Source organism: Heterocephalus glaber, unplaced genomic scaffold (assembly GCF_053883595.1).
Source record: "Heterocephalus glaber isolate CG9 unplaced genomic scaffold, H.glaber_assembly_v1.0 deba00000347, whole genome shotgun sequence".
Lineage (NCBI taxonomy): Eukaryota > Metazoa > Chordata > Mammalia > Rodentia > Bathyergidae > Heterocephalus > Heterocephalus glaber.
In genome coordinates, this window is record NW_028258143.1 from 53,356,789 (window position 1) to 53,384,130 (window position 27,342).

Genomic DNA, 27,342 nt, shown 5'->3' on the forward strand with positions numbered 1-27,342 from the left:
AAAATATGCAATTTTTGGTCATCCTGTATTTAAATAGTTGGACTGGTAAGTGGTCAATTTGATAATGATTATCTTCTAAACAACCTTGAAAGGTGAAATTCTTCTCATCTCAAAGAAATTAAAGATCCAAGAACAGAATCGGGCTAGATTCTGACAGTAACTCGCAGTGCTGCTATTCCCAATCCACAACCCTGCCGCAGAGCTCTGCGGAAGGAGGTGGCTACTCATCACAAGATCCAAGTCAAACTTTGTCTTCAGTAAGGAAGTACCACCCACTACTTCACTGCCAGGCAGACCAGTGACCTAATGCAAAAGAGCTGGCTGTACTGGTGCAGGAATTTCTATCTGGGCTCACTCCAGCTCTTGGCTAGTGGAACACAAAGCAGTCTGTGCCCATGCACAAGTTGGAGTCCTGCCTTTAAATTCTTCCTCAAAGTGACCCTGTAGGACCAAGAACCTGGTTGCCCCTTGAAACAAACCTGAAAGATGGTCATCGTGCTTTTGATTTTTCACGGTGTCCTTCCACCCACCAAATCTTGATTCTTTTCCTTCTGCTCTTTCTTGTCCACCCAGCCATAGTGGCTTGGTGGTGGTGGAGCTTCCTTTATTGAGGTACAGGGTCCAACAGAGGTCTTCCTATTTTGAAATCCTATAGAGTGGAGATACTGAAACCATTATCCTGACAGTCCTGGATTTAGTTTTTTTCAGTTGCTTTAGCAAATGTTAACCCTGCCTTCATATGAAAGCTGGTTTTATTTGTTTGTTTCTTTTGATCTGATCTTGACCAAACAAAATAGGAGAGAAGTCAATGCTATGCACTGTCTACAACAGACCCAATTAAAGAGAATGTGGACCTGGCATTGCATTTGGTGCTATAGGAATTGCAAAACCCAGGCAAGGTTGACCTTGCCAAGCCTGCAGTGGCATTTTATGATTAGCACTACTGTTTTCATTTCAGAAGGCCCATAAGAAAGACAATCCATTGATTAAAACAACAATTAACTTGGTCATCAGTTCAAATTCTTCAACCCAGGCCCTTGCTCCATCTCCACACCCCATGAAGAGGAAGGGGAAAAAACACAAAAGCCTCATAGAAGTAACAATTGCCTATTTTAATGTTGGCAACTTAAAACTGACAATTATGTTGTTAATTGACAGTTATTTCAATGAGTTGTCATCCGTGTAGATTGTTCAGATTAGCAATGTTGGTTTTGCATTGTGATTAAACCACTGGGTAGCTGCATAAAAACTGCTGTATTCTATTATAGATACATTCTAACAGTGCAAAAGAGGAAAAGGGCCAGCTCTCCCTCAAAGATGCAGATGACTTGGAAAAGAGGCTGGGAGGTACAAACTCTTGCTGAAATATGACTTTTAGCAGAATTCTAGATTTGAAATGCAATGTTTAAAAAAATTTCTTTTTATGTAAATAAAGTATTAATTAGGAGAAAGTGACAGCTGGCAGCAAGGCTACGAAGCATGCCAAGGCAGATACTAGTAATCCCAAGCAGGAGGCCGAGAAGGACCCAGTTTTGTTGCTGGAACTCTCAATCCCAGGACAAGTGTCTATATAGTGGATAGCCACAAGTAGATATAGCTGATTTCTTATCAGGACTAGAAACCAGAGCAAGTAAAATCCCAAAAAAGGGTTTCCCTCTGAAGGTAAGATTTAGAATAAATTCATAGCCCCAAACTAGACAGCTTTTGTCAATACTACATCTTTTTAAAAATTAAAGATCTAAACAATTTTATCAACATTATATTTTTTAAGTGTTAAAAATATATTTTAATATATACGTTTTATGCCTTTTTTTTTTTTTTTTTTTAAGATAGGGCTGCTATGTTGTCCAGGCTGGTCTCAAATTCCTGAGCTCAAGTGATCCTCCTGCTTCAACCTCCTGAGTAGCTGGGACTGCAGACTTGTGTCACCCTAACCCAGCCCTTGTGTGTGGCTTTCAAACCTTGCAAAAACCGATCGAATTCTGAAGTTTTTCTATTGTAAGCTATGACCACTTAATTAGTAATGGGAAAAGGCAATCTTGGACAACTGCTGGCAGCAACTCAGGAAAGCCTAAATGCTCCCTCCTGTCCCAGGCAGTGCTGGGCACAAGGTGGCAGCTGCCCAAGTCGTGGGCAGAGGGCCCTGCTGAAACTAAACAGAGTCCAGAGGCCATGTCATAGAGTTTGGCATGAATGTGGATGAAAAGCATCCAAGTTGTCAAGCGTCTCTTTAATTCCTCTTAAATTAAATCAAGCTATTGAGACTGGCAATAATTTTTGTGAACCTGGAGAAACATTCTTCTTTGTATCAACTGTACATACATTTTTAATCCACATTTTTGTGTTAGTCGCATCTACACAACATTGCCTGCACTTGCTTCTTCCACCATCCCTTGCCTGCTGCGGGCGGGCTGACGTCACGGGTATGGGTGGGTCTAACCCACAGAGAATGAGTTCCCTCTCTGCTGGCCCTAGGACTCTAACGTTCCTTCAGGTAACTACCGCTCAGGGACACCATACTCCAGTTTGGATGGGACATCACCACCTTCCAGGCTCCAGAGCAGGCATGTGACTAGTCAGGTTATTTCACACAATGACAATCCACCTTAGAACTTTCTCTGGAACTTCTGGCTGGGCAAAAGAAATAAAGCATTCTTCCTTTGAGGGTTCTTAGGGAGGAGGGAGAAGGTAAGCTTGGAGATGCTGGGCCACCTTGTACAGAGAGCCTGACCAAGAGACAGGCTTCCGGGAGAGAAGCAGTGTCGGGGTACAGAGGCATAGACTAGCAATTCAGTACCTATGTTTGTATGAGGGTTGAGCAAATACATTGCACGTAAAGTCAGCCAGGTTTCTCACTGTTGATAAAAGAAGTTTATAAAATGGAAAGAGGAAAGGCTAGAATGAACCTGGAGATCTTTGGACTGGAATTGGAGGTATTATATGAATTTATGGTACTTTTTAATTCATACCCAGATAGATACAACAGAAATACAGATGTGTATACAGGCATGGGTTAGTATACATATGTTTCCCAGCTCTGTCTCCTGAGAAGGCTTTGATGCAATAATGTTCCAGTAGCAATGAGCACCATCACACCCAGGTCTGGGGTTCTAAATATCTTTCTCCAATAACAGGAACCAGGGTTCCTTGGAAAAATGAATACTTCTAGGGCTGGAATAGAAAAAACATGAGTCCATAGACCTGTCCCTGCCCACGGTGACACCTTTGTCTAATTGGTTATGATGTTGGTTAGATGTCTAATTGGATATCTTTGTGCAGTGATTTTGTAGTGGCAGCCTTGCATCAGAATAATTCTCAAGCCTTTTTCACCCATGGAGGATATGTTGATACTGCCGCTTCCACCTTGGGAAACGTGACAAGAGGCGTCATTGCCTGCCACCTCAACTATGCATCCAAGCTTGGAAGTGGCTGGAGGCAGAGGATGGGAAGCTGTCACACAGGAAAAAGCCTTGCAGCATCAATTCTCTTCGGTGACAGAGCCACTGGAACAAATTCTACTGGACATTTTTGTGACATATTATTTGGGGTGATTAGAGGTAAGGGTCAATGAAGGAAAGAATCCTACTCAGTGAAAACTCAAAAATACACCTTTGACCCCTCTCTTGACTGCTAAGTTATTTACTGCAGAAATGACTACAGTCAAAGTTAGGGAACATTTTGACTTTGTCCAAACCCTTTTCAGCAGCTTTTCCTCCAGCTAATAGTCATAGCCAAGGCTCACTTTGGGCCAGTGGTGATTTGGTGTCTCCCTAGGACTGATGCCAGCTCTATGGTGCACCACACACCCTTGGTGGAACCAAATGAAAGCCAAAAGTCCACTCGGGTGACCCGCATAAGCATCTGTCTCCTTTTTTCTTTCAGTATCACAAGCGGTGACAGAATGCAGATTTGGAAAACAGAAGAAAAGTCCCACTTAGACAACTTAAGGCACAATCTGCTCTTAAGCACTTCCTCCCAATAGCGTGCTGCTGTTCGAATATTTGCACTGGGCCAAGGTATTGTGTTTCCAGATGGGCCAAGGCAAGCATGTGACTTTGGAAGGATACCACATTTAGTAGCCCTTTCCTTGATTGTGAAACAAATACTGACTGCTGTTACACCTAAATTAGCCCTCTATCAAGCTAGAGGAAATAGTGCTAAGCAAAATAGATATGCAGTTCACTGACTCTGACCTTTTTATCTGCCCAACTCTTTTCCATCTTCTGCTTCAGTCACTCCTTCAGGAAGCCAAGCCTTCCATGAACCTCAGGTCTGGTTCAAGGGGCCCCTTTTGCATTGTGACATTCTGTGTGTGTTCCCACGGCACCTTCGCACTGAAAGAGAACTCCCAGTGCCCAAGATTTCACAGGGGACAAAAGTTAACTTACATGTTTCAAAATCTCCTGTCATTTTCATTTCAGTTGTAAAAGATCACATATAATACATGTAAAACATCATTCTTAGGGCCAGGGATTTAGCTCAGTGGTTCTGCTGCCTGCCTTGCAAGCATAAGGCCCCGAGTTCAATTGCCAAAAGAAAAAAAAAGAATTTAAAAACATCATTCTTAAACACTACTCAAAGGGAAAAATTGATATTCAGTGCACAAAATCTGGAAAAAATAAAGCCTATATCACTTATAATGGTAAATGTGGTTGTGGATCATGAATCTAGTCTAAATCACTAAAATCCATAAAATAATTATAACTTGTTCATAAAACACCTCTTGCGAGACTTTGTAAGAAACTTAGGAGGTAATGAAACAGTGGATAATGGAGAGAGCTAATTAACTCTGGGAAGGCCTTGATAGGTTCTGCTTTATTATCTTAATTAGGTGGCTCGTGAACAATGTCCTCCCAGTCATACACCTTCACCTGCCTTTCTAGTAGTGATGGCCAAAGACCTAAAGTTCTTTCTGCCACTAAACTGACACATCCAGATTTTACGCTTAAGCTTCACAATGTACCTTTTTAGGTCTTCCGGTATGTTCCTGGGCCACCAGATAGAATGATTTCAGTAAGCAGATCCTATCTTGAGAATTAAGACTGTTAAGGCCCAAGTTCCATGTTCAAAATTTGAAATTAAAGACAGACCTAAAAGTGATAGTGATAGATGTGAAACTAGAAAGGAGAAAAATTTATCAAGTAGACTAAAAAAAATCTTTCATGTCTAATTTCTCTCCTAAAATATGGTAGTTTGGGAAAAATCACAGTATCTTAGATTTAGAAAGCCCTTCTGACAGAGATCTGTCCTTGCTTTGTTTGTTTGGTTTGTTCTTTTCTTTTCTTAATCTAATAGTCTTGGCCTATGTCTTCGTTTCCCAGATCCATTAGCCACTCTGTATGATCATGGTATTTCTTATCATCTTGTGCTCTTGACAAAAGTAGAGAGGCAATTTTCCGGGACAGTGAAACATTTGATAAATAATAATAAATAACAAATGGAACTAGTTTTAACAAGATAAAATGAGATTACTGAGTGTCTAGGCTTTATAACTATCCATTTGATTTCACAAAATAATTCAAAAGTAGAGAAATCCACTAATTACTGTCAAAAACATATTAAGAAGGCTGGGGATTTAGCTCAGTGGTTCCACCACCTGCCTTGCAAGCACAAGGTCCCGAGTTCGATACCCGGTACCAAAAACAAACAAAACATATTAAGAAGTATTATGGCAAATATAAAGTTAGTAGGTTAACTTATAGAAACTCTGCTTTCTCTGTATTTTCTTCCAGTTTCCATGCAGTACTTACTCTGTTCACAGTACTCTTTAAGTACTGTGATAACTTTGAAGCAGGAAAAATAATTACCATATATTTGTAACAAAAGGTGTACTGACATTGATGCTGTGATTATATGTCATCATAAAGAGTGTTATAAAAGGGGCTGGGGATTTAGCTCAGTGGTTCTGCCACCTGCCTCCAAAGCACAAGGTCCTGATTTCGATCCCCAGTACCAAAAACAAACAAACAAACGAAGTGTTGTAAAAGACAGCTTGCTTAAAAATATGTACGAGATGCCTTGGGGACATTGTCAGGGACAGCAATTTGGTAGTTGGAAAATAATTTAGGCAGCAAGCAATGTGGTCTGCTTACCCAAACCACAGAGAAATTGTAATTAAAAGGGGGAATGGAAAATATTGTAGGTTTTGCTCAGAATAAAAGGGGGGATAGGGACTTTTCTTAACTATAACCTCTTGTTACAAATATCGGCATAGGGAAGCACTGATGCAAAGAGCATGAACAGAGATCTTTCCAGACCTTTCCTTTAACACCTGGTATGCAGATAAGTAAGAGAAGACCAAGATAGCACATGAGGCTAGAGAATTTAAATACTTTACACTCTTTCATAAAACCCTGTACTACTCCCTCCTTTGTCTCTTAGCACAAGTTAACATCCAAGTAACAGAAGGAAAGAAATGGAAGATAAAGAAATTTAACATTAACATAAAAAAGAGAAAGAAGTGTTGAAATAAAACATCCTTTTCCTTTTCTGCTTTCTCCAGGTTGCTGCAGAAATAGCAGTGGAGATATATGGTAGGGGTGCTAGGGAAATCTCCATGCCCTTTACTATAATTTATTTCACTGGAGTTTTTTTCTTCATAAAGTTCAAGGTTTACTTGAGACGCCCCAGTTCACACAAGAATATAAGCCCAAGTTCTTAAAAAAAGAAAAAAAGTCAGCGTAACTTACTTATATTTAACTATCTATCCTTGGTCTAACGCCACCATGCCATACTCAAGACTAGAGGGATGAGTTATTTTCCCCTCTTTAAGGTCAGGCTCTCAAGGGGAGGTATCACAGGTGAAATGGAGGGCGCACGTGAACCTAGGCCCCTGGCTGCCTGCACACTGGCCAGCCAGGAGCTGAGACCTGGGATGGGCTGTCTTCCTACTACAGCTGAGCCAGCCAAGAGCGAACTGATTGCGCCTGCCTGCCAACCAGGTCCTTGCCTAGAGCTCAGGCTGACTGTTGCAATCAATCCATGTTTCTTCTGGGAGGGAAATGGAGAATAGGTCCTCTCTATCCTATCAGTGGGCCTCTGCTCTACGAGGCTTGGGAGGTCTCCCCACCTGACCTGGCTGGGCTGCCCCTTTTCCAGCTGGGGTTGCCTCTCTCCTGGTGGCAAAGGTGCACTAGAAGCAGCTCAGGATGGAAGAGAATGCAGGGTCAGCATGACCCCAGGCACAGCAGGTGCAGGGCCCAGGCTCACAATCATTTAGAAACCCATGAAAATGTTTTTTCTTTTAAAATCAGGAGAATTGGCCAGGTAAAGTGGCAAATGCCTGTAATCCCAGCACTCAGGAGGCTGAGGCAGGAAGATTGCTACAAGTTTGAGGCCAGTCTAGGCTACACAGTAAGTTTGAGACCAGCCTGAACTACATAAGCAGGACCCTGTGTCAAAAACAAAACAAAACAAAATAAATCAGGAGAATCGTAAATCCAGCAATTCCACTGATAGGTATATATTAAAAAAAACTGAAAACAAACATGCAAATACTTGAATGCAAATGTTCATAACAGCACTATTCACAGTAGCAAATGTCCAACAACTGATAAATGGATAAATAAAAGGTAGTATATACATACTAAGGGATATTATTCAGCCATAAAAATAAATGAAATACTGATATATGATATAATATAGATGAATCTCAAAACATGTTAAGTCAAAGAATCAAAATATGAAAGACCACATATTATATGATTCCATTTATATGAAACATACAAAAAATTCCACTGGAAAAAAAAAGCTTAGTTTCTTGGTGGCTGAAAGGACAGGCTAAGAGGGAGTGATTGCTTAATTTCTTGTGGGATCATATTTTGGAACTAGATACAGGTGGTGGTTGTACAACATTATGAATATATTAGGTACACTTTAAAACGGTTAATGGTACAATGTGGTGACTACACTTAATAACAATGTACTATACACTTGAAAATTGCTAAGAGTAGATTTTAGGGGTTCTGAACTCAAAAAAATAAGTACATGAGATTATGTATATGTTCATTGGCTTGATTTAGCCACTCCACGGTATATACATATTTCAAAAAATGTTGTACACCATAAATATATAATTTTTTGTGAATTAAAATTTTTTGGTACCAGGAATCGAACTCAGGGCCTTGCGCTTGCCAGGCAGGCATGGAGCTGCTAAGCTACATCCCCAGCCCAGTTAAAAATATTTTAAGTAGTTGATGGTTATTTTTATGCCAGGTGAATTTTATCTCAATAAAAGAAATGAGGACTGGGCTAGAGATTTTAGCTCAGTGGTTCTGCCAACTGCCTCGCAAACTCAAGGTCCCGAGTTCAAGCTCCGGTACCAATAATAATAATAATAATAAATAAATAAAAAAGAAGTGAGGGCTGAGGATTTAGCTCAGTGGCGCTGTGCCTGCCTCACAAGCTCAAGGTCCTGAGTTCAATCCCTGGTACAAATAAATAAATAAAACCCCCAGATTGCATGTCTTATACCAATACAGTCATAAAATATAATTTTTTAAAATGCATAAAGGAGTCCATATGGCAAAAATGTTCAGAGGCCACAAAAGCCATAATGCAGGGCCAGGGATTTAGCTCAGTGGTTTCGCTGCCCGCTGCGCAAGCGGCAAGGACCTGAGTTTGATCCCCGGTACCAAAAAAAAAAAAGCCAAAATCCAGCTCACAGAGGTGAGCCAGAAGGAACATGAGCTATCTGAGGAGTAGGGAAGGTCATGTGGCTGAGCCCGGCCACTGCAGGAGAGACTCACCAGAGAGAGCCTGGAAAAGCCTCGAGGCCCAGCCAGGCCCTGGCAAAGACTTGAGGTACTGTGTGAAGAGCCAATCAAAAGTTTCCAGAAGATGATTTTTTTAAATAGAGGATTAAACCCAGGGCCTCTGCACTGAGCTACATCCCCAGCCCTTTAAAAATGTTTTAAAATTAATTTTTGCATTACTGGGGCTTGAACCCAGACCTTCACACTGAGCTACATCTCTAACCCTTTTTTTATTTGTTATTTTCACTGTGAGATAGGGGCTCACTAAACTGCCCTGGCTGGGCTTGAACTTTCAATCCTCCTGGCTCAGTCTCCCACAGTGCTGAGATTTCAGGCATGTGCCATGACATCCAACTGAAACTGGTTTGTTGTTTTTTTTTTGGTACCTGGGATCAAACTCGGGTCCTTGTGCTTGCGAGGCAGGTGGCGGAACCACTGAGCTAAATCCCCGCCCCTGAAACTGTTATTTTTAAAGATCACTCCATACTCCTTTTTGGAGAACAGACCAGTTGGGGTCAACAGGAATTTCTGGGGAGACCAAATTAGAGAATACTGCTATAATCCAGGCCCAAAACACAAGACAAAAACAAAACAATGATGGCTGCTGGCCAAGATGCTGGCAGAGGAGATACAGAGAGGTTCCCAGCTTTGAGACCCTTGGAATATCAACAGTCTCAATGTGAGGGGTGGGGAGGAGAGGGGTGTCCACATTAACTTTCACATTATTGACACGAGCTCTGAGATACATATGATGATGCTTTTCATTGAGAAAGTCCAGGTTTAGGGCAATGAAATTTGAAACTGAATTCTGAACACAAAGTTTGAGGTACCTGTGAAATTTCCAATGGAGAGGTCAGACAGGTAATTCACTATCTTGCCTGCAACTTAAATGAGTGGAGTACAGATGGAAAACTTGGGACTCTCTGTGTCTGCAGTAAAAGGAAATCTCCTGAATGAATAAGGTCAACCAGTGAAAGAGAGCAGAAAGAGAAATCAGCTCAGGACCATGCCTGAGAAATCCAATGTCTAAGTGCAACGAACAGAAAGAAAAGCCAGCACAGGAAAGAGAGGAGGGGAAAGAGATCACAGGAAACAAGTGGGCCCTGGATGTCAGAGGAAGTCTGATCCAAGGAATGAAGAGCTAGCTACCTGATGTGAATACCCTGAGGTCAAGCAGGACAGGAGGCCCCTGCTGACCTCTTCAGGAGCATTTTCAATGGAGTAACAGAGCAGAAACCAGATGGGGTAAACTAAGAGTGGGAGAAGAGGAACTGGAAAGCTGGTGGACAACCCTTTCAAGGGGATATGGGACAGGTGAAGAGCAGGTGATAGGGGACAAACTAAATCTCTACTTCACCTAGCTGCTGCTGCTGGTGAGCCAACAGGGGGAAGAAGGGAGAATAACTGGGCCAAAAGCAAAGAGTTAGCAATTTAGTGCCCTAAATCCTCAGAGATCAATGATAAGCATGACCTAAGTCCTTGGATGCAACTCAGTGGAAGTCTAGCAACTTGGTAGAAGCCGTGACCCTAATAATTTTATGACTGTCTGAAAAGGAGTTTTATTTGCTCTGGCACAGAGAAATTTAAGCCACTTGCTCCCTAATAGCTCTCAAAGTTATGGGGAAAGGCACAGGAACAAACTGTGATCTCAATGGTCCAAGAAAGCCAGGGTCGAAGAATGTTAAGACTTTATACCAGCAGCAAGCACAGCCCTCTGCAAGCTGCGTCAGCAGCTCTTCAAACAGATTAAGGGGACAAGGGGACACCCACCCAGTGCTGCAGGCTGAGCCCTGCCCCCAGGACCCTGTCACATCCCAAGGGGCTGTCTTACACATGGCTGCCAACTGCACACATCTCTCCCTGCCCTCAGTTTAAATTCTGGGACATGAGAAATATCTCAAAAATCATCCCTTTATTCTTTGCCAGTTGAAAAAAGGAACCAATCCAATGGAGGCCAGGTAGCATGAGTCCCTTGGTTTGGGGGTGTTCACACCCTGCCCTTTCTGAGGTGTGCCAACAAATGACTTAGGGCAGGGTATTGCTTTTTCTTCTTTACTGTGAATAAAGCTGGCTTTACACATATGTTGCTGCCTTATAATTTTTAACACCCATCTCAGCATGGACTCACTGCCTCCAATGTTAAAGTAGATTTAAGGAGACATGGCTCAGAAAGACAAACCTCCTAAATAACTTTTCCTACATTGCTTTTCTTACCCTGAATTTGGCCTATCAAGCAAGCCTCAGGTTTTGCATTAGAGCCTAAGTAAGTAAGGCTCTACGTTCCTTGTCATAAAAGGATCCTTAGGTCCCCTTGTGAATATAACCGTGCCAAGAGCCAGAGGGCCTACATTCAGGCTCTTGCATGCGTGGGGTGTGATGTTCCAGATGTCACATCTGTGGGCATTTAGCAGGGCTATGGTGCAGCTCTTAGAGGAACATATTTGGGGGGGAGGAGCTAGTCTTTCCCTAACTTTTAAATAAAAGGAATATGTTGTTATAATGGGAAAAGTAAAGGAAACTAGAGAAACTAAATAGAAAAATTTTAAAGTCAGAAAAGTAATTGTAGTCATAATGTCATCAGCCTCTCTGACTTTCAGGACAGAAATTATAAAATGATCATTATTTTATCCCAAGTGCAGAGTACATAGCCTGTACTCATGTTCATGGAAGAATGAACTAAAGGTCATCAATCCTACAAATTCTATAAGGCAGACATGGTACTTGGAATAGTCACACAGAATTTGAAGTCAGAAAATTTAGAGCATCATTGTAATACTTACCTAGTCCTCAACTATAAGTGGAGATAAGGCTATCTCATAATGTCAAACAAGGTTACAAGAGGGAAAGAAAAGTAAACAAAAGTCAGCAACAGCTCAGAAATGCCTAACCCCATCACTTCTATTTACTAACAAGCTGCTGATGCTATCAGATATTTCTTTTAAAAAGTAGAGATGTAAGAATTGGAAATGAAGAGACAAATCTTTTATTTGAGGATAACACAGTATTACTGTCTCCATAGAAAATTTATAGAATCTACAAACTATTACAACTACCAAAGAATTATGTAAGTCTATCTAGACAAAAATCAGTAGATGTTATGGACACCAGCATTAATCAGCTTAAATATTTAATTTTTTTTTTTGGTACCGGAGATCGAACTCAGGACTTTGCACTTGTGAGGCAGGTGCGGTGCTGCTGAGCTAAATGCCCAGCTGTTAAATATTTAATTTTTAAAAGCCTGTTCATTATAGCAATAACAAAGGGAAGTTGTATAGGATAAATATAAGAAAGGAGATATACGACCTTTCCAAGTGAAAATGATTTATGAAAAGAAGTAAAGACTCGAAGTTGCATATGGTGGCTCACGTCTGTAATCCCAGAACTCTGGAGGCTGAGGTAGGAAGACCACTGTGAGTCTAAGACCAGCCTGGGCTACACAGTGAGTTCAAGGATGGCCTAAACTTGCCAGGCGTGGTGGCTCACGCCTGTAATCCCAGCACTTGGGAGGCAGAGGAAGGAGTATTGCCTCGAGTTCAAGGCCAGCCTGAGCTACATATTGAGTTCAGGGCCAGCCTGAAATACAAAGGGAGACCCTGTCTCAAAAAAAAAAGGATGGCCTAAACTACAAGTGACATCCTGTCTCTAAATGAATGAGTATTCAAATGGACTGGAATCTCTCAGTGTGAAAGCGCTGGGTTCAATTCCTAGCACCACCATCACTTGCGTGCCCCCGCCCAAAAGACGTAAATAGATACAGAATGCCCACAAAGAAGTTAATATTCTTCCTCTTAATGTAGAAATTAAGTGTGGCTCCAATAAAACTATTAACATGATTGACTGATAATTTAATCCTAAAATTCAGAGAAAGAGCTAGAGTTCAAGAATAGCCAAAATTATTTCAAAAGACAAAAGGGGGGCAGGCAGAAAAGGCTTCCTTAACAGATAACAAGACTTTAAAGCCATGACTTGAGCGGGTGGTCTGAGGGACATACAGAAAGGAGGCAAAGAACAGACGCACACACAAATGCAGTCCTGACAAATGGCAGAGGTAACATTAAAAAGGAAGGACCATTCAATAAACTGCTAAGGCAACTGATTATCCATGTAAAAAATACTAAACGCCACATCATAAACAAAAAAAGCTTCAAAGTAGACTAATAATCTAAACTGAAAGGTAAAATACTAAGTTTTTGAAGAAAAGGACTAATAAGACATCAGGGAGAGAATTTTATCAGACAAATGTCTGAACTGGCACAGGCAATACAACTGGAAAAAAGAAACAACTCATAGTAAAAGTGCAAAAAAAAATTTTTTTTAAGTGCAAAACACACAAAATACCATAGTTAAAAGATAATACCAGGACCTACACCTCTAAAATAATATGTATGCAGAATTTATTAGCAATATTTAAAAATCAAGGCAAAAAGCCAAAAAAAGTAAATAGTAGCTCAATAGGTAGGCAGCTCTCTGCAGAGGAAGCCTGAGTTATGAAAATATGCTCAACCTCACTAGAATACAGGGAAATAATTAACATCATGAGTTACCACTTCTTACCCATCAATCCATCCTAGGTAGTGGCCACACTCCCATATCTTACAAGAAATGGACAGCATGGAAAACAGCTAGCTGGGCCTAAGCTTTCTTTACACTATTCAACCACACAGGGTTGTTTACTGTGTGGAGAGCCCAAGTGAGAGGCGAGTGTCATACCTGGACAGGGGGTTAAACAAGTTAAAAGGTGTGACTGGTAAGAAAAACACGTATTGTTTCCGCTACTGTTAATGTTTAGTTATGCCTACTGGTATCGTATATACATTATGTGTATCACTGCTTAGGGTTTTGGGAGTGGGACCCTTTTAAAATTATTAGTTAAAATTGCTTGTTGTTTCCCCAGATAAATAAGAATCATTTTGTCAAATTCTAAACTAAAATCATATTGTTTTCAACTGGAAAAAATATCTTTTAAGACCAAGGACTAGAGAAAATGTGAACTTCTCAAAACCACTGGTAGGAGCAGAATTGATACATATAATGTATTGGACACTGATTCAATTTCTAGATATATACCTCAGAAATTACCACAAGGTGCACAAGTAAACACGCCAAGTATTGCACTAAAGTATCGTTTATCACAGTGAAATACTGGGAAAAACAAATGTCCACCAACAAAAAAATTAATAAATTTGTGATGTACTCAATAAATTATAGCATTAAATGAATTTAGAGAAACATGTTAGCATAGCTGTATCACAAAAACAAGTGATAAAACAAATAGGTTATATACAGGATACCATTTTTATAGTTGCAAAAACAGACCTATATCTGTATACATATAATAAGCATATGAAGCCGTTCAGGATATCATTCTAATAAACATCAAATCCAAGCAGCAGTTACCTCTATGAATAAAGGGAGAGAAATGGAATGAGACAGGGCTATACAGATTTTGAATTACAGCTCTAACCATTTTCTTTTCAGCAAAACAAGCAAATGTGGATAAAAATGGTATGAGCGTAAAAAGCCAAATGATGGAAACACAAGTATATTTACAATACTTCATTTTAAAAAGGTACCAAATACTAGCAGTTTTATTGTTTGCTCATAACCAGGTGGCTCAAAATGAATGAACTTATTGATATAAGAGTACAGTTATCTCTAACAGCAGGAAGAATACTGGTTCCTCCAAGGCTAACAGTAATAATGCCTTAATACATGCCAGGCACTGTGAGAAGTGGTTTACATGCATTAACCACTGCATTATTTATCTGCATAAGCACCCTACAGAGATAAGGCTATCCCTTCCATTCTATAAATCAGAAAACTGAGGCTCAGAATAGGAAGGTAGAATCCAAAGTCACAGAGCAAAGCTGCAGAGCCACATACAAGACCGGGTGTGTTTAAACCCAATACTTATGGACTTCCTTGCTACCCTATTTCATCAAAGGCTTCACTTAGTCACATGATGAGGAGGAGGTCACAAAGTTGGCAAGAAAAAAACTGAGGAAGAGGTAATTAATACAACCAAGAATTCTTAAAGGATCAAGGTGTGAGAAATAACTAACTGGGACAAAAAAAAATTGATGGGCAGTCTGGCATTGTGGCATACACCTGTAATTCCGGCTTCTCAGAAGGAGGAAGCAGGAGAATCTCAAGTTCAAGGCCAGCTTGGGCAATTTAGCAAGACCCTGTCTCAAAAAATAAAAACAGGCTGGAGATGTAGCTCAGTGGTAGAGTTGGGTTCAATCCCCAGGACTAACCCTCCCCATCACAAACTTATTCAGAGTTCGAAAATATAATGAAAACATACAGGGAAGATCACATGGCGTGAAGTAAGGCTGGTGCTGGCAGAAAGTCACTATTCTCTAAGACCACACACAGACTCAGCAGTCTGATAAGATGTCCTAACACCACAGAGGGACTTCTAAGTCTTTTTTTTGGTACCGGAAATCAAACTCAGGTCCTTGTGCTTTCGGGGCAGGTGGCGGAACCACTGAGCTAAATCCCCCGCTCACTTCTAAGTCTTTTAATCTGTTTTCATGATTACATTCTATTGGTCCTTCGGAATCCTCACTTTCTGACTCTTCCAAGTTCTAAAGTTCTCCTTCATCTAAACCTAACTCACCTGGCACTATTTTCCCGTTAGTATTTTCTTCAGGACCAAGACACCAACTATTTCAAACTATCATGTTTAATGCCAGAATGAACTGTAACTCAAGATATTCTCATTGGCATTATTTGGTCACAAGTAACAACCTCCTAAACTCTCCTAAGAAAAAACGGAGTGTAACTGTAAATTGTTTTGTTTTTGAAATAGGGATCTGTAAATTGCTAAACTGCCCAGACTGGGCTCAAATGTTCGATCCTTCTGCCTCAGCTTCCCTCGGTGGTCGGAATACAGGAATATTGCCATCATGCTTAACTGGCTTCACTGCAAGGTTTTGAAATGATTTAGAATTCCAGAGGCAGAAAATGCAGGCATGAACACCAAGATAAAAGCTGTGGTTATCAGAGATCAAAGCAACCATTTTGTTCATGTTTTTCTTCCAAGGTTGATGGTCTGTCATTATTGCTTTATTCCCTTCCTGGCTCCAATGCATTTTTTCAAATTCAGCCTCCCAAAACATTTTCCCAATTTCATGTTTGCAAGATAAAGCACCTAAATGGCTCAACTTTCACCAAATGTCCACTAGTTGTCCAATAATATGAAAAGTTCCTCTCTGAAGGCAGCAGGAAATACTCAGCAGATATTCTGAATGGCATCTACTCTACCACTTCCTGTATTTCCGTTGTCTATTTACTGCAATCGTAGACACTTGAGAAATAAGCCACATTTCTTTAAAGGTCTTTTCCAAGCTTTAACTATTATTTAATAATTTAAATGTTACCTTTCAATCAAAATGAACCTAAACATTCTTTGGCTGATTCTTAGAAATATTAAAATAAATTTATCAGGAAAAAATTTCAAGACAGCACATTTAGATGCTTCATTCTTTTCTTTTTCCATCCTTTGTGATGGGGCAGACACTTCAGGCATATCACCATCAATTTAGACTCAAATGTTTCCTTTGCATATTTTGCTTTAGAAATGAGACTTCAAGGAGCAAACCACAGTCAAAACAAAAACAACCACAGAACACTGATCCTTTCACAAGTCTTCAGTTAATATGCTAGAGGTTGGGGGATCCTATTGAGTTCCTAATGTAAGCTCAGCACTATCCTAAATGCTTACATCGTAATCCTCACAACCATCCTCCAAGTACTATTAGATATCCTTTTTATGGATGAGAATTGGGTTTTAAGAACTAAGAAAACTACCCAATACCATACATCTAGTACAAGCTTAGCATGGACTTATAATAGTTTAAAAGTAGGAAATGGAGCTATCCCGCCTCTTTGTAAGGTGCTTTTCGTCTGACCTTTTCCTACTTCTACTTGACCTGAAGTCATTCTGCAGAGCCTGTTTTTCCTTCCCTACCTTTAATAAATGTGAAACTTTGCCACTGTTGGGGGTGAGGAGCAGGAAATAGGACAGGCCGAACCTCCTTTCAACACATCATTCTTAGTTTAATACACCAATCTTAGCAAAATGGCATGTCACATGACAGCACATAACGCAGTATTTAAATACAATAATACCTCACTTCACAAACACTTGTTTGTAAACAATTCAGTTCGCAGCTGTAGAATTTAGTCCAACACTCTTTCTCCAACTAGTGACAGGATCATATGGCTTTCTCCTTTCCTCTGTTAAAATGATGACTTTTGAGGGTGGATCTTCCAGTGCTGAACCAACACTGCTATCCCTATAATAAAACCACTTTCTACATCCTGCCAGATCTAATAGTTTGTTTTGTTAAACAAATTTCTATCTATGTTCACACTTTTTGCTTCTATTATCTTTATCCAGTTTTAGGATTAGCACAATGTTGAGTTCCTAAAATGAGGGGAGAAGTGTTCCTTTTTTTCTGCTTTAAATGTTTGATATAATTTATCAGTTAAAATGTTTATGAGCCTGCTGTTGTTATATAGGTAGGTTTTCAAGCTAGGAATATACTTTCATTAGTAGGTGCTATTCAAATTTTATATTTCCTCCAGAGTTAGTTTCATTAATTTGTCTTCCAAGGTACTTCTTAGAAGTTGTCAAATTTATTTCAAAAAAGATTTTTGTAATATGCTTTCTATATCCTTTTAAATTCTGTAAAATTTGTGGTAATGTCTCCTAGATCTTAATATTGTAATTTTAAAAATGTATAACTGATACTATGTAACAGGAAGAAAAGGTCTAAAAGAGCAGGGGAATTGGGAGGGGTAGAAGGGAAAAAAGGGAAAGGAAAAAATATGAGAAGAGGAAAAAAATGGAAACAAGGTCTTTGCAAATAGGGAAGGGTGGAGGGGGTGAAGGGAGGGCAAGGGAAGGGGGAAAAAAATAAGAACCAAGAGACTCATGTAATGGTACAAGATCCCAATGATGAATGTAACTGTATTTTATACCTAAAATGTACCAATAGTTAATGGGGGAAAAAAAACAACAAGAAAAACAAAAACAAAAAAACAATTCAGTTCGCAAATAAAAGTATTCAGCTGGGCCAGGGGTTTAGCTCAGTGGTTCAGCTGCTGCCTGCCTCAAAAGCACAAGGTCCCGAGTTCAATCCCTGGTACCAAAAAATATAAATATATATATATATATTTATTCAGCAAAATTTTGCTTTTGGCCAAGTTGCCATCAGGTGACAAACACGACCACAGCCATCTTCCCCACACAAATACAAACGCAACCATCTTTCCCAAAATCAAAAAACAAATTGAGTCTGTAAACTGAGGTACCACTGTACTGTATTTTTTTAAAAATACTATCATGAAGGTTTATTTTATAGTACAAATGAAAATGAATTGTTAAATTCAATTGTCATGTATTTCTAAAGAAAAAAATTGAGACAATGGTCATTTCTGGGTGGCTTACCGTCATTTTAATTTTTATATTCATATTTCTTCAATATACAAATGTCAAATTTTTTCCTCAGCCAACCATCTGCCTTTCTCTAAAATATCAAATTCTATTCCCAAGGTATCAGTCAACTAATTTGTTTTGTGCTCACTGTCAGACAACAAAACACTTAATATCCATTCAGGGCAGTACGTTTTAAACATACTATCTGGGTGAAGCAAAGAATTCTTTCACATTAAAACCAATTTTTACCAACTTCACATAATTTAAACCGAAAAATTAAAATGTCTATTAATAGGTAGCATGATTAACATGTCAATGTAATTTTAAAACCAAATATTACAAAATAACTTATGCAACAATCCAAAATCTCAAATACTTAATAAAATTTAATAAAGTGAAAACTCTGGGAAACCAGTAGAGGTAGCACCAGGATTTAAACTATATGTAATTAAGATTGTAAGGGAATGCTTGCTCAATTTTGAGTGATTCTAATACAAGACTGTATCAGAGCCATTTGAAGAGCTGTTGCAAAACACGGTAGGGTCAAGGATGAGGCCAGGCATGCTGACTTTTAAAAAATGCTCCCCAGCATTTTCTGATTAACACGGTTAAAAACTATTTTCTATCAAAATGGTTGACATGCCTTCAGCTTATCTGTACATGCATTTTAAAATACCTTAAACATTTTCACTATTGTAAGGGCCAAAGTTATTTGCAAGGCACCTGACTGCAATAGGCGTACTTCCTTTAAGGGTTTATGCACTTTCTGGTTGAGTCACTTTTCAAAATCATTAGGCATTCATCTAAAGAAAATGAGAGGTACTTAAGTGATTATTTTCTCTGAGACATACAGAGTAGACATCTAATCTACTAGATGACTGTGCTACAATAGGAATTACTTATGTAAATACACTGAATATACATTAGTAACTCTTGTTCTTACAAAACAAAGCAAATGTCAGAGCACACACTTTTATGACAGATAATACACTTATATATGATTCTCATACATTAATAGGGATTTTGTAACTATAAATATCTGATGTCAGAATAATTCTTCAAGTATTACATTTCCAGAATTTATTCATCATTTAAAAAATAGAACTATGCAAAATTGCTTAAACTTAAGGTTGAACATTTATGTTAGGAAAAAGATCTAAATTTCACTAATATATTTCTAGTGGGTATTGAGAAAATCTAAGACTTAAGTAACTTTCAAGGCTACTTTTCTTCCTTGAATTGTCTCTAAATGTTTAAAATTCTTGAATCAAGTGCTCTAAGAACCTACTGTAAAAATTTCAGTATTACTTACAAAGCATCTTTACTAGGGCCGGGGATTTAGTTCAGTGGTTTCGCCGCCTGCTGCACAAGCGCAAAGACCCGAGTTTGATCCCCGGTACCAAAAAAAAAAAAAAACAACTCTACTATCATCACTCTAAAAAGGTTAACTCCCCTGATTAACATAATCTTCACATAATTTTAATAAACTCTAGAAATTACCTAACAGAGTTTGAAGATTCAAATTTTAATCCTCAAAAGTTCAAAGTAACTGTACATTCCCCATTGATTCATTTCTATAATTCCAAGCAGCACTTCCTTTTCCACATCACAAGTCTTACATTTAGAAAACCTGTCCATGTTTCTGTGTGTTTAGAGTTGTCTTATGCATTCAGTAACAACGTCAAAGTGGGCCTAGAAAACAGACAATGGAAATCTTTACTACCACTGTACACACATGGAAAGGAATTTGGCTTTTAATGTTCCGTTATTTCTTCTATTCTTCCCCCTCTGCCTTTATAATGATTAAATACACTCAAAACAACTTTTTTGAATAGTTCCTGAATAGTTACTGAAGTCTTTTAATGCTATCGTTTTCAGGAGTTTTTATATAAATTCAGGTTTTTGATAAATCAAAATACCTTGCACTGCTTTAAAACAGAAAACAAAAAAGAAGTTTGCAAACTGGTATTGATAAAATTGATATAAACTAGTATTAAGCTAAAGGTTAACAATTTTTCCCAAAATTATCAGTGTGTCTACAAAGCTTTTTTAAAAATAAACATACCTGTTTACAATTTCAGTATTTGAAATCAAGAATCTGAATATAAAAGACTAAGTTAAAGAAAAACCACACAGATTTTCTTACTCCCCATCACGAGAGTTTAAATGCACAGGAATACAACAAACTCAAAAGGAAAAAAAAATAGTGTTTTATTAACTACCACACTGTTATAATACACTTTAAACGTACAATAAGGTAGCCTTTAAATTTGAGGTGGTCTTAAAGATAACAAATGAACAGAATTCCAAATTTTTGAAATAGGTGAACTGCTGCAGTTATAGGTATACATTTAAGAAAATTGTATAGTTCTTACAAGACCAGCATTGTAACTTTATTTTGTACATTTTTAATTGAAAATATAAACAATAATTAAAAAATAAAAAGAAAATACAGCATAATAAAAAACATACATTTCTCAATGAAGTTTATTGGATACATATAAATTTTAAGGGAAGAAGCAAAAAAAAAAAAAAAAAAGGAAAATGGTTGATATTTAAGTGCAGACTGACTACCTAGACCAAAAAAAAAAAGACTTAAAAAAATATCATAAAACCTCTAGTTTTCTATGACTAATATCCATATGGTTGGAGTATTGTCACTATGGAAGTGATTTTGTTATGTTTGCATATGTTATACTTTACTGGTAATTTACATAATGGCTTTTAAGGCCCTGGCAGACATACGGTTTTTGGAAACAAGATTCGATAAAAATCACTGCTAAGACGCAATACACCTTATTTTTTGGTCCTCCAATATTCAAGAAAAGGGATAATTCACTATAACATTTTCTTGCCACCCAAATGCCTCAACCTATACATTTTAAACTTTTTTTTTAAACATTGGTTATATTGCCCGACTTCATTACTGAAAGAATATTAACAAGACATTATTTTGGCAAATTAAATCTTAAACATGGCTTTTCAACAGGATTTAAAAGGTGACTATCCCTAGAGTTCCATGTTAAAATGTAGTTTTCAAAATCTTACAAGAGTAATGCTTAAAATATTGTACATAGTTAACCTAATTAAAATAATTAGCTTCAAAATGACAAATTGATAGAGCTAAGTAAAGCCTACACTATGTAACATTTGCTTGGAAACTTGATTTGTCAGTTATGCATAATAAAAATTCCAGTCATCAAGAAAATTACAAAAATTTTTATCATAACATGATTTCTTTCACCCACCAACTTTTTATCTTACAATAGATAAATACCAACATGTTCTCATTTTTACACTAAACCACACAGGATTGTTGCATTTGGTTAGACTACCATTCGCATTGTTAAATTCAATTTTTCTCTTTATATAACTTGGTAAAATTTCATTTCTTCTAGATTCCAAAAGTACCTACAAAACCCATGCAATTTTACCATTTTTAATATACTATGGAATATCATACAAAGTAAGGCATTTCAGTGTCATGTATAACCAAGTTACTGTCAATCCAAAAATTTTTGCACATCAATAAAAAGATATCTAAGAACTTAGGAACAATATTCTTCTCACTACTGTATAAAAATAACCACAATGAATAAGTATTTGTGTAATATTTACTCCATTGTCTCATTTCCAGAAACTGTGACAAGCTGTAAAGGTATCTCAGTGTTGGTAAGGATATCTTGATTGCTGGTGGTGGAAGTATTAACAGTTCCTATCCCTGAAACAGAACCTTGTTGAATATTTGCAAGGATAAGTGTTGTTCCTCCTGCAGTAATCAAAGTATCATCTCGCCCAGCTTCCACAGATGCTAGCACTGCACTGCTAGAATGAATAACTTTTTTATTTTGATGTGTTTTAATATGTTTGGCAAGATGGTCACTTCTCATAAAGCGTTTTGAACATTCTGGACAAACAAATTTCTTCTCACCTGTTAAGAAAAAAATTCGGTTACTTAGTTTTTAAAATTCAATTGTGGTGGCCTGCTCAGTCTCTTTCCTGAAACAGAAAGCACACTAACACTGACAGTTGATGGTGAGGGGCAAGAATCTGTTAAAGTTGTATTGGTTTCATGAGTTGTCCCTTCTTCATGATTTCTCTTACACAATGTCTCCAAAATAAATGTTATCTTTAGTTTTTTATATGAAAAGCAGTCCTCAAATGTATTGCTTTTCATATTCAAATAAGACTTTAATTCCTCAACTATTCTAAGAGTCTGAAACACCTGTTAAACAAGCAAAAAAGAACCATCTATAACAGACTTCTTTAAAGTCTAAATAAACAAAAGTTTCTTTTTAAACTTAACATGTCAAGCATGGTCTATGATACTTAACTTCCAACAAGTATGAAATCAAGTAACAGAGTACTTCTAGATTAAAGCACAAATGTAAGCTCAAAGTTCAATAAGATCAATTCTAAGAATGGAGTTGGTTGACTGATCTGATTTCAGATGGGTAACTAAGAACAAGCCTAATATGTTAATGTTACAGTTGTTAACATATTTTCCAGCATGAATAAAATACTTTCCAATAAAAGACAGACTGAACTTCTATTACATCAAAGATCTACTATGTAAGAGGAATATGGAAAAGGCAAAATCAACCCTAAAAGGAATCCAGAGAGAAATCAATCAATAAATCTAGTCAACATTTTCTTAGTTTTTTTCCTTTCTCATTCTAGCACTTTTATTCTAGGTAGGTTCACATCAAATTTCATGCCTGAACTACAATGCAACGGAACTCTAGTTATGGCCTCTGCAATCCAACAAATCCATGCCAGACCCTCTTCCTAAAATACCCAATTTTATTATACTTTAAAACCTCAACTTTGTATTAAATGATACGGAAATGCAAGGGTAACTTGAAGATAACAATTCAGATAGATGCCCCACTGCTTAGTTTACAGACTTCTATAATGTATCTCAAACCTATTTAACAGAAAGGGGGTTATGTAAAAACTCATCTTAAGGGCCGGGGATTTAGCTCAGTGGTTCCGCTGCCTGCCTCACAAGTGCAAGGGGCCAAGTTCGATCCCTGGTATCAAAAAAAAAAAAAAAAAAAATGACTCATCTTCACTCATATTTTTAGCAAAATGCCCTCTTAATTCTGTCAACATATCATCATTTTCCTATGTGAAAAAGTTCCTCTTGGGACATCAGTCTATACCAAATTGCACAATAATCAAATAAAGTTGGGAAATGCCATACATATTACATCTCCCACTTAAAGATGCATTCAAGTCCAAGAAAGTACTATACTGCCTTATACCATAGGTGCTTGGTACTAGTACTTAACTGAGCTATCACATAACCCACAATTTATCTGATCAAAGATCTTTTCTTCTATTTACATTATTCCTTTTTTACAACCTAATGATCACATTCCACTGAGGAAAATTCTGTTAGGGACCATTTTCAGGTCTACTACCCCAGCTCACTATCCAAGAATACCTGACTATCCCAAGCAATAATTATGTCTCCTTCTGAGCACATTCAACAGCACAAACTGCAACACAGAATATTTTTACTTAATCTAATTATATTGTTTGTTGAAGCTGCGCACAGGTTAATCTCACCTGTCTAGCTACCTGATAAAAGAGATCAGAATTAAAGCAAACAGAGAGAATCTGTTACATACGTCACAATTATTTTACACTATATTTAAGGTCAAATTAAGTATGAAGCAGTATCAGAGACAGCTTATTTGTGTGATCTAACAGAGAACTTGGACTGGAATCCAGATGTAGCTGACTTCAAAATTCACGTTGTTTTCCACTTCACCACAATTCTTCCTTCTAAGCTCTCTAGGAATTGTAAATACAGCTACTTTTCAACTCTTCAATGTTGAGCATAGACTGGTGAACACTTTGTTCATTTAATTTTACATGGTAGCAGGAGAAAATCATATTAAGTTAGACTTCTGCTTGGGTCAGGCCTAGGTCCATCTCATAACAACCATACAATACCATATAAAAACAAATGAAAGTTTTGGCAACAACAATGCTGTGGGTACTCCTTTAGCCTTTAGCAAAAGGAGTACTTTTTTACTCCTTTAGCTGATAGTAAAGCAGGAAAGGTGAAATACCCAAATTTGTAAGAATTATTCTTGTTACACCATTAAGGAGAAAGAAGAAATAAAATGGATCAAGAGTGAGAGCAAGTAACTTAAAGGTATGCTACAACAAATTTCAAACAAGTCATATAGCCCTTTAATTCATTTGTCTATTAAAAGCAAATAATTAGAAAGGCTAGGGGTTATAGCTCAGGGGCAGAATGTGTGCTTAGTATTTGAAAGGCCTAGGGGTTTGAATCCCAACAACAACAACAACAAGAACAACAACAACGTAAATTTAGTAACCTGTATGTGTTCTTCTGTGCCTCTGTAACTCATCGCTTCTAGTAAATCTTTTACCACAAAACATCCAATTACAAATAAAAGGGCGTTCTCCAGAATGCCAACGCAGATGTGCTCTCAGATGTGAGGTCTTCCCATAGACTTTACCACATCCTGGTATATGACAAATGTGTTGTTTCTTTTTCCCAAGATTGGTACCTCTAAAAAACACACAGAATAATACACACTTTCATGAAAGGATTCAAACAGATATTACCACTTATCTTATATCCTCATGTTCAGTTTCAAATAGAAGACATTATTACCATGAGGTCAATCAGAAACCAAAACCATTTTAAATATAAAGGAAAATTTATATATTTTAATGTTTTACACATTAATTTTACTCAAGAATTAATGACTGCTCTCCAAATATAAATATGCTCAAGAATTATGTAATCAAAGGGACATTTAAAATATAACAAATGTACAACAAAACTAATTACTATTCCATCAGAACCATTCACAAAGACTATGCATAGGCCCAATTAAATTAACTGTATGGGAAATTAAATTAACTGTATGGGAAACTACTCTTTATTCAAAAAGCCATGCTATTAATTTTAAAAAATACATAAACCAAAGGATAAATGTACACATAACATCACAGGTACAATTAAATGTGGATAGACACTTTAAGTAGCATTAAGCTAACACAACTTAAGCATATTTACTCAAATATTCAAATGGCAAAACCTGTATACTGACTGAAAGTTTTAAAAAGTCCAGCTAAAAGCTATGGTCTTAACTCCCTTAGCATTCAATGAAACACATACAAATCAAAGTTATCTTCACAATTAAAAATTTACCTCCCATAAACCATGCAAAGATAGCCAAAATTAATACACAAGTGCTGTAACAAATACCATTTTCTCCACATCACAAAACTTGACATTACATTTTTGTATTTGATAGCAAGACCAGAGTTAGAGAGACATGTGCTTAGATGAGTGATCCGTAGCATCTTAGCCTAAGCCAGAAGAAAACTCTTGATTCCAGAACTGATATTTAAATAGCATTAAACATTATAAAAATGTTACTTCTAAAAAGAAAAATTAGGTTCATTACTAAATAAAGAGTTTTTTAAAACATGACTTTAGACACTATAGTTAGCAAAATCACTTTGTATAAACTCTGTAATGTTTATCTGAGATTAAAGGGGGGGGTACATTTAACCCCCCCATCTCACTCTAGGTATAGCCTGTAAACTTCCCTTAGCCTGTAAATTCTCCTGTACACAATACACCTGTTTTTCAAATTTTACTAGAAAATGCATATGTCACCACATTTATATTTTAATGTACTCACACTCAGTAGCATGTGAAATTGCCATAGGACAAACAGTGCTAAACGGTGCAGTGCTGGCTGTTAGATGCCATAGGTGTTCTGAACAGGGAGACATCAATGTGGGCTCCAGTAGTTAGAGAAGGCTTCGTGGAGGTGGATAGGATTTAGATAGAAAGGAGGGAAGGCATTCCAGGCAGAGGAATAGCATAAGTAAAGACAAGGAGGAGTCATGCTGTTGTCTCACGGGCAAGGACGTCATAATCTAATACAATTCTAGTTTCTGCTCCAGTCTACCCCCACTTCCTACAATTCTCTTCAAACAGCTGGGTTGAATGAAACAACAGGTTTTCTGCCTTACTGGCTATGCCAAAGACTTACTGTTTCCAGTTAATTTAGCCTTTTAAAATTTGCTGTATTCTTAAATCATCCTAAAGAAAAGTGCAATGTTTGTGGCTATTGGTGTACAAACCAATTTTTTTTTTTTTTTTTTTTTTGGTACCGGAGATCGAACTCGGGTCCTCGTGCTTGCGCAGCAGGTGGCGAAACCACTGAGCTAAATCCCTGGCCCGGTGTACAAACCAATTTTACATATTGTATTCACCATAGCAATTTCACAGAGAACCCAATTCAGTTCACCCATCAATTCCTGACTTCTTGCCTCTCCTCTAAGACACTATCATTCAGGTCAATCGATGTGCTTCTAAACCCAAAAGTGCTATTTCACAAATGGAGCAAAATTTAGTCTGGAGCACTAGCAAAGCAAAAAACTAAAATAAATTAATGGCAACAGGGTTCTCAAAGGACCGAGAAACAGTAGTGAAAGATATTTTTAATTGAATTATGAGAAAAAGAGGAAATATTCATTGTTTAAAAATAGTACAAACATCTAAGGAAAAAAAAACAAGAGCAGAGTTAAATGTAATTTAACTGCTTATAATTTTTAAAGGAAAATGTTCAACACTAAGATCAAACTTTCTCCCTAATTAGAAAATTTGATTTAAGATCTCCAAATGCTAGATACGTATTAATGGCCTGTCCTATGAAGGGAGAGAACCGAAGTCAATTTCCCAACAAATGTCAAGTGATCATGTTTTCTTCTTAACACATGATCATACTAATACCTATGACATGACTAGAAAAAAATTAACAATTTTAAGTTTGTATTCCTAAATGCCTAAACTTGCTTCCGATAATTTAATAATGACAATATAGTGAAATAGAATAGGTGAATTTAGAGTAGAGGAGTTAAGAAAACATCCAGTGTTTTTTGCTTAGGGTGAGAGAAACGACATAAACTGAAATGTTGACAAAGAAAATAAGATTTTGCAAAATAATTTGATATGGATTGATGCTTAATCCATACAAAGCCTACGCAATGTCTTTAGAATTTTACTTTAATGCAACTGTCTCTCCTACTAGTCTCTGAAGGTTGGCTCTGCTCAATGAAAACCGGCTAAATGAT

General features: G+C 37.5%; 1 protein-coding gene across 4 annotated transcripts in view; it reads right to left on the minus strand.

Moving 5' to 3' along the window:
* Positions 1-20,395: 20,395 nt before the first annotated feature.
* Positions 20,396-27,342, minus strand: part of Sp3 (Sp3 transcription factor) — a 48,405-nt gene continuing 41,458 nt past the window's right edge. For 3 of the 4 annotated variants that reach the window (XM_004857693.4, XM_087200499.1, XM_021238557.2), the window contains 2 exons: positions 24,558-24,754; positions 20,396-22,132 (listed from right to left, as the gene is read on the minus strand). In XM_004857693.4, coding sequence (XP_004857750.2) covers positions 21,816-22,132; positions 24,558-24,754 — 514 coding nt within the window. In that variant the 3' untranslated portion in view covers positions 20,396-21,815. The other variant, XM_087200514.1, reaches the window with a different exon arrangement.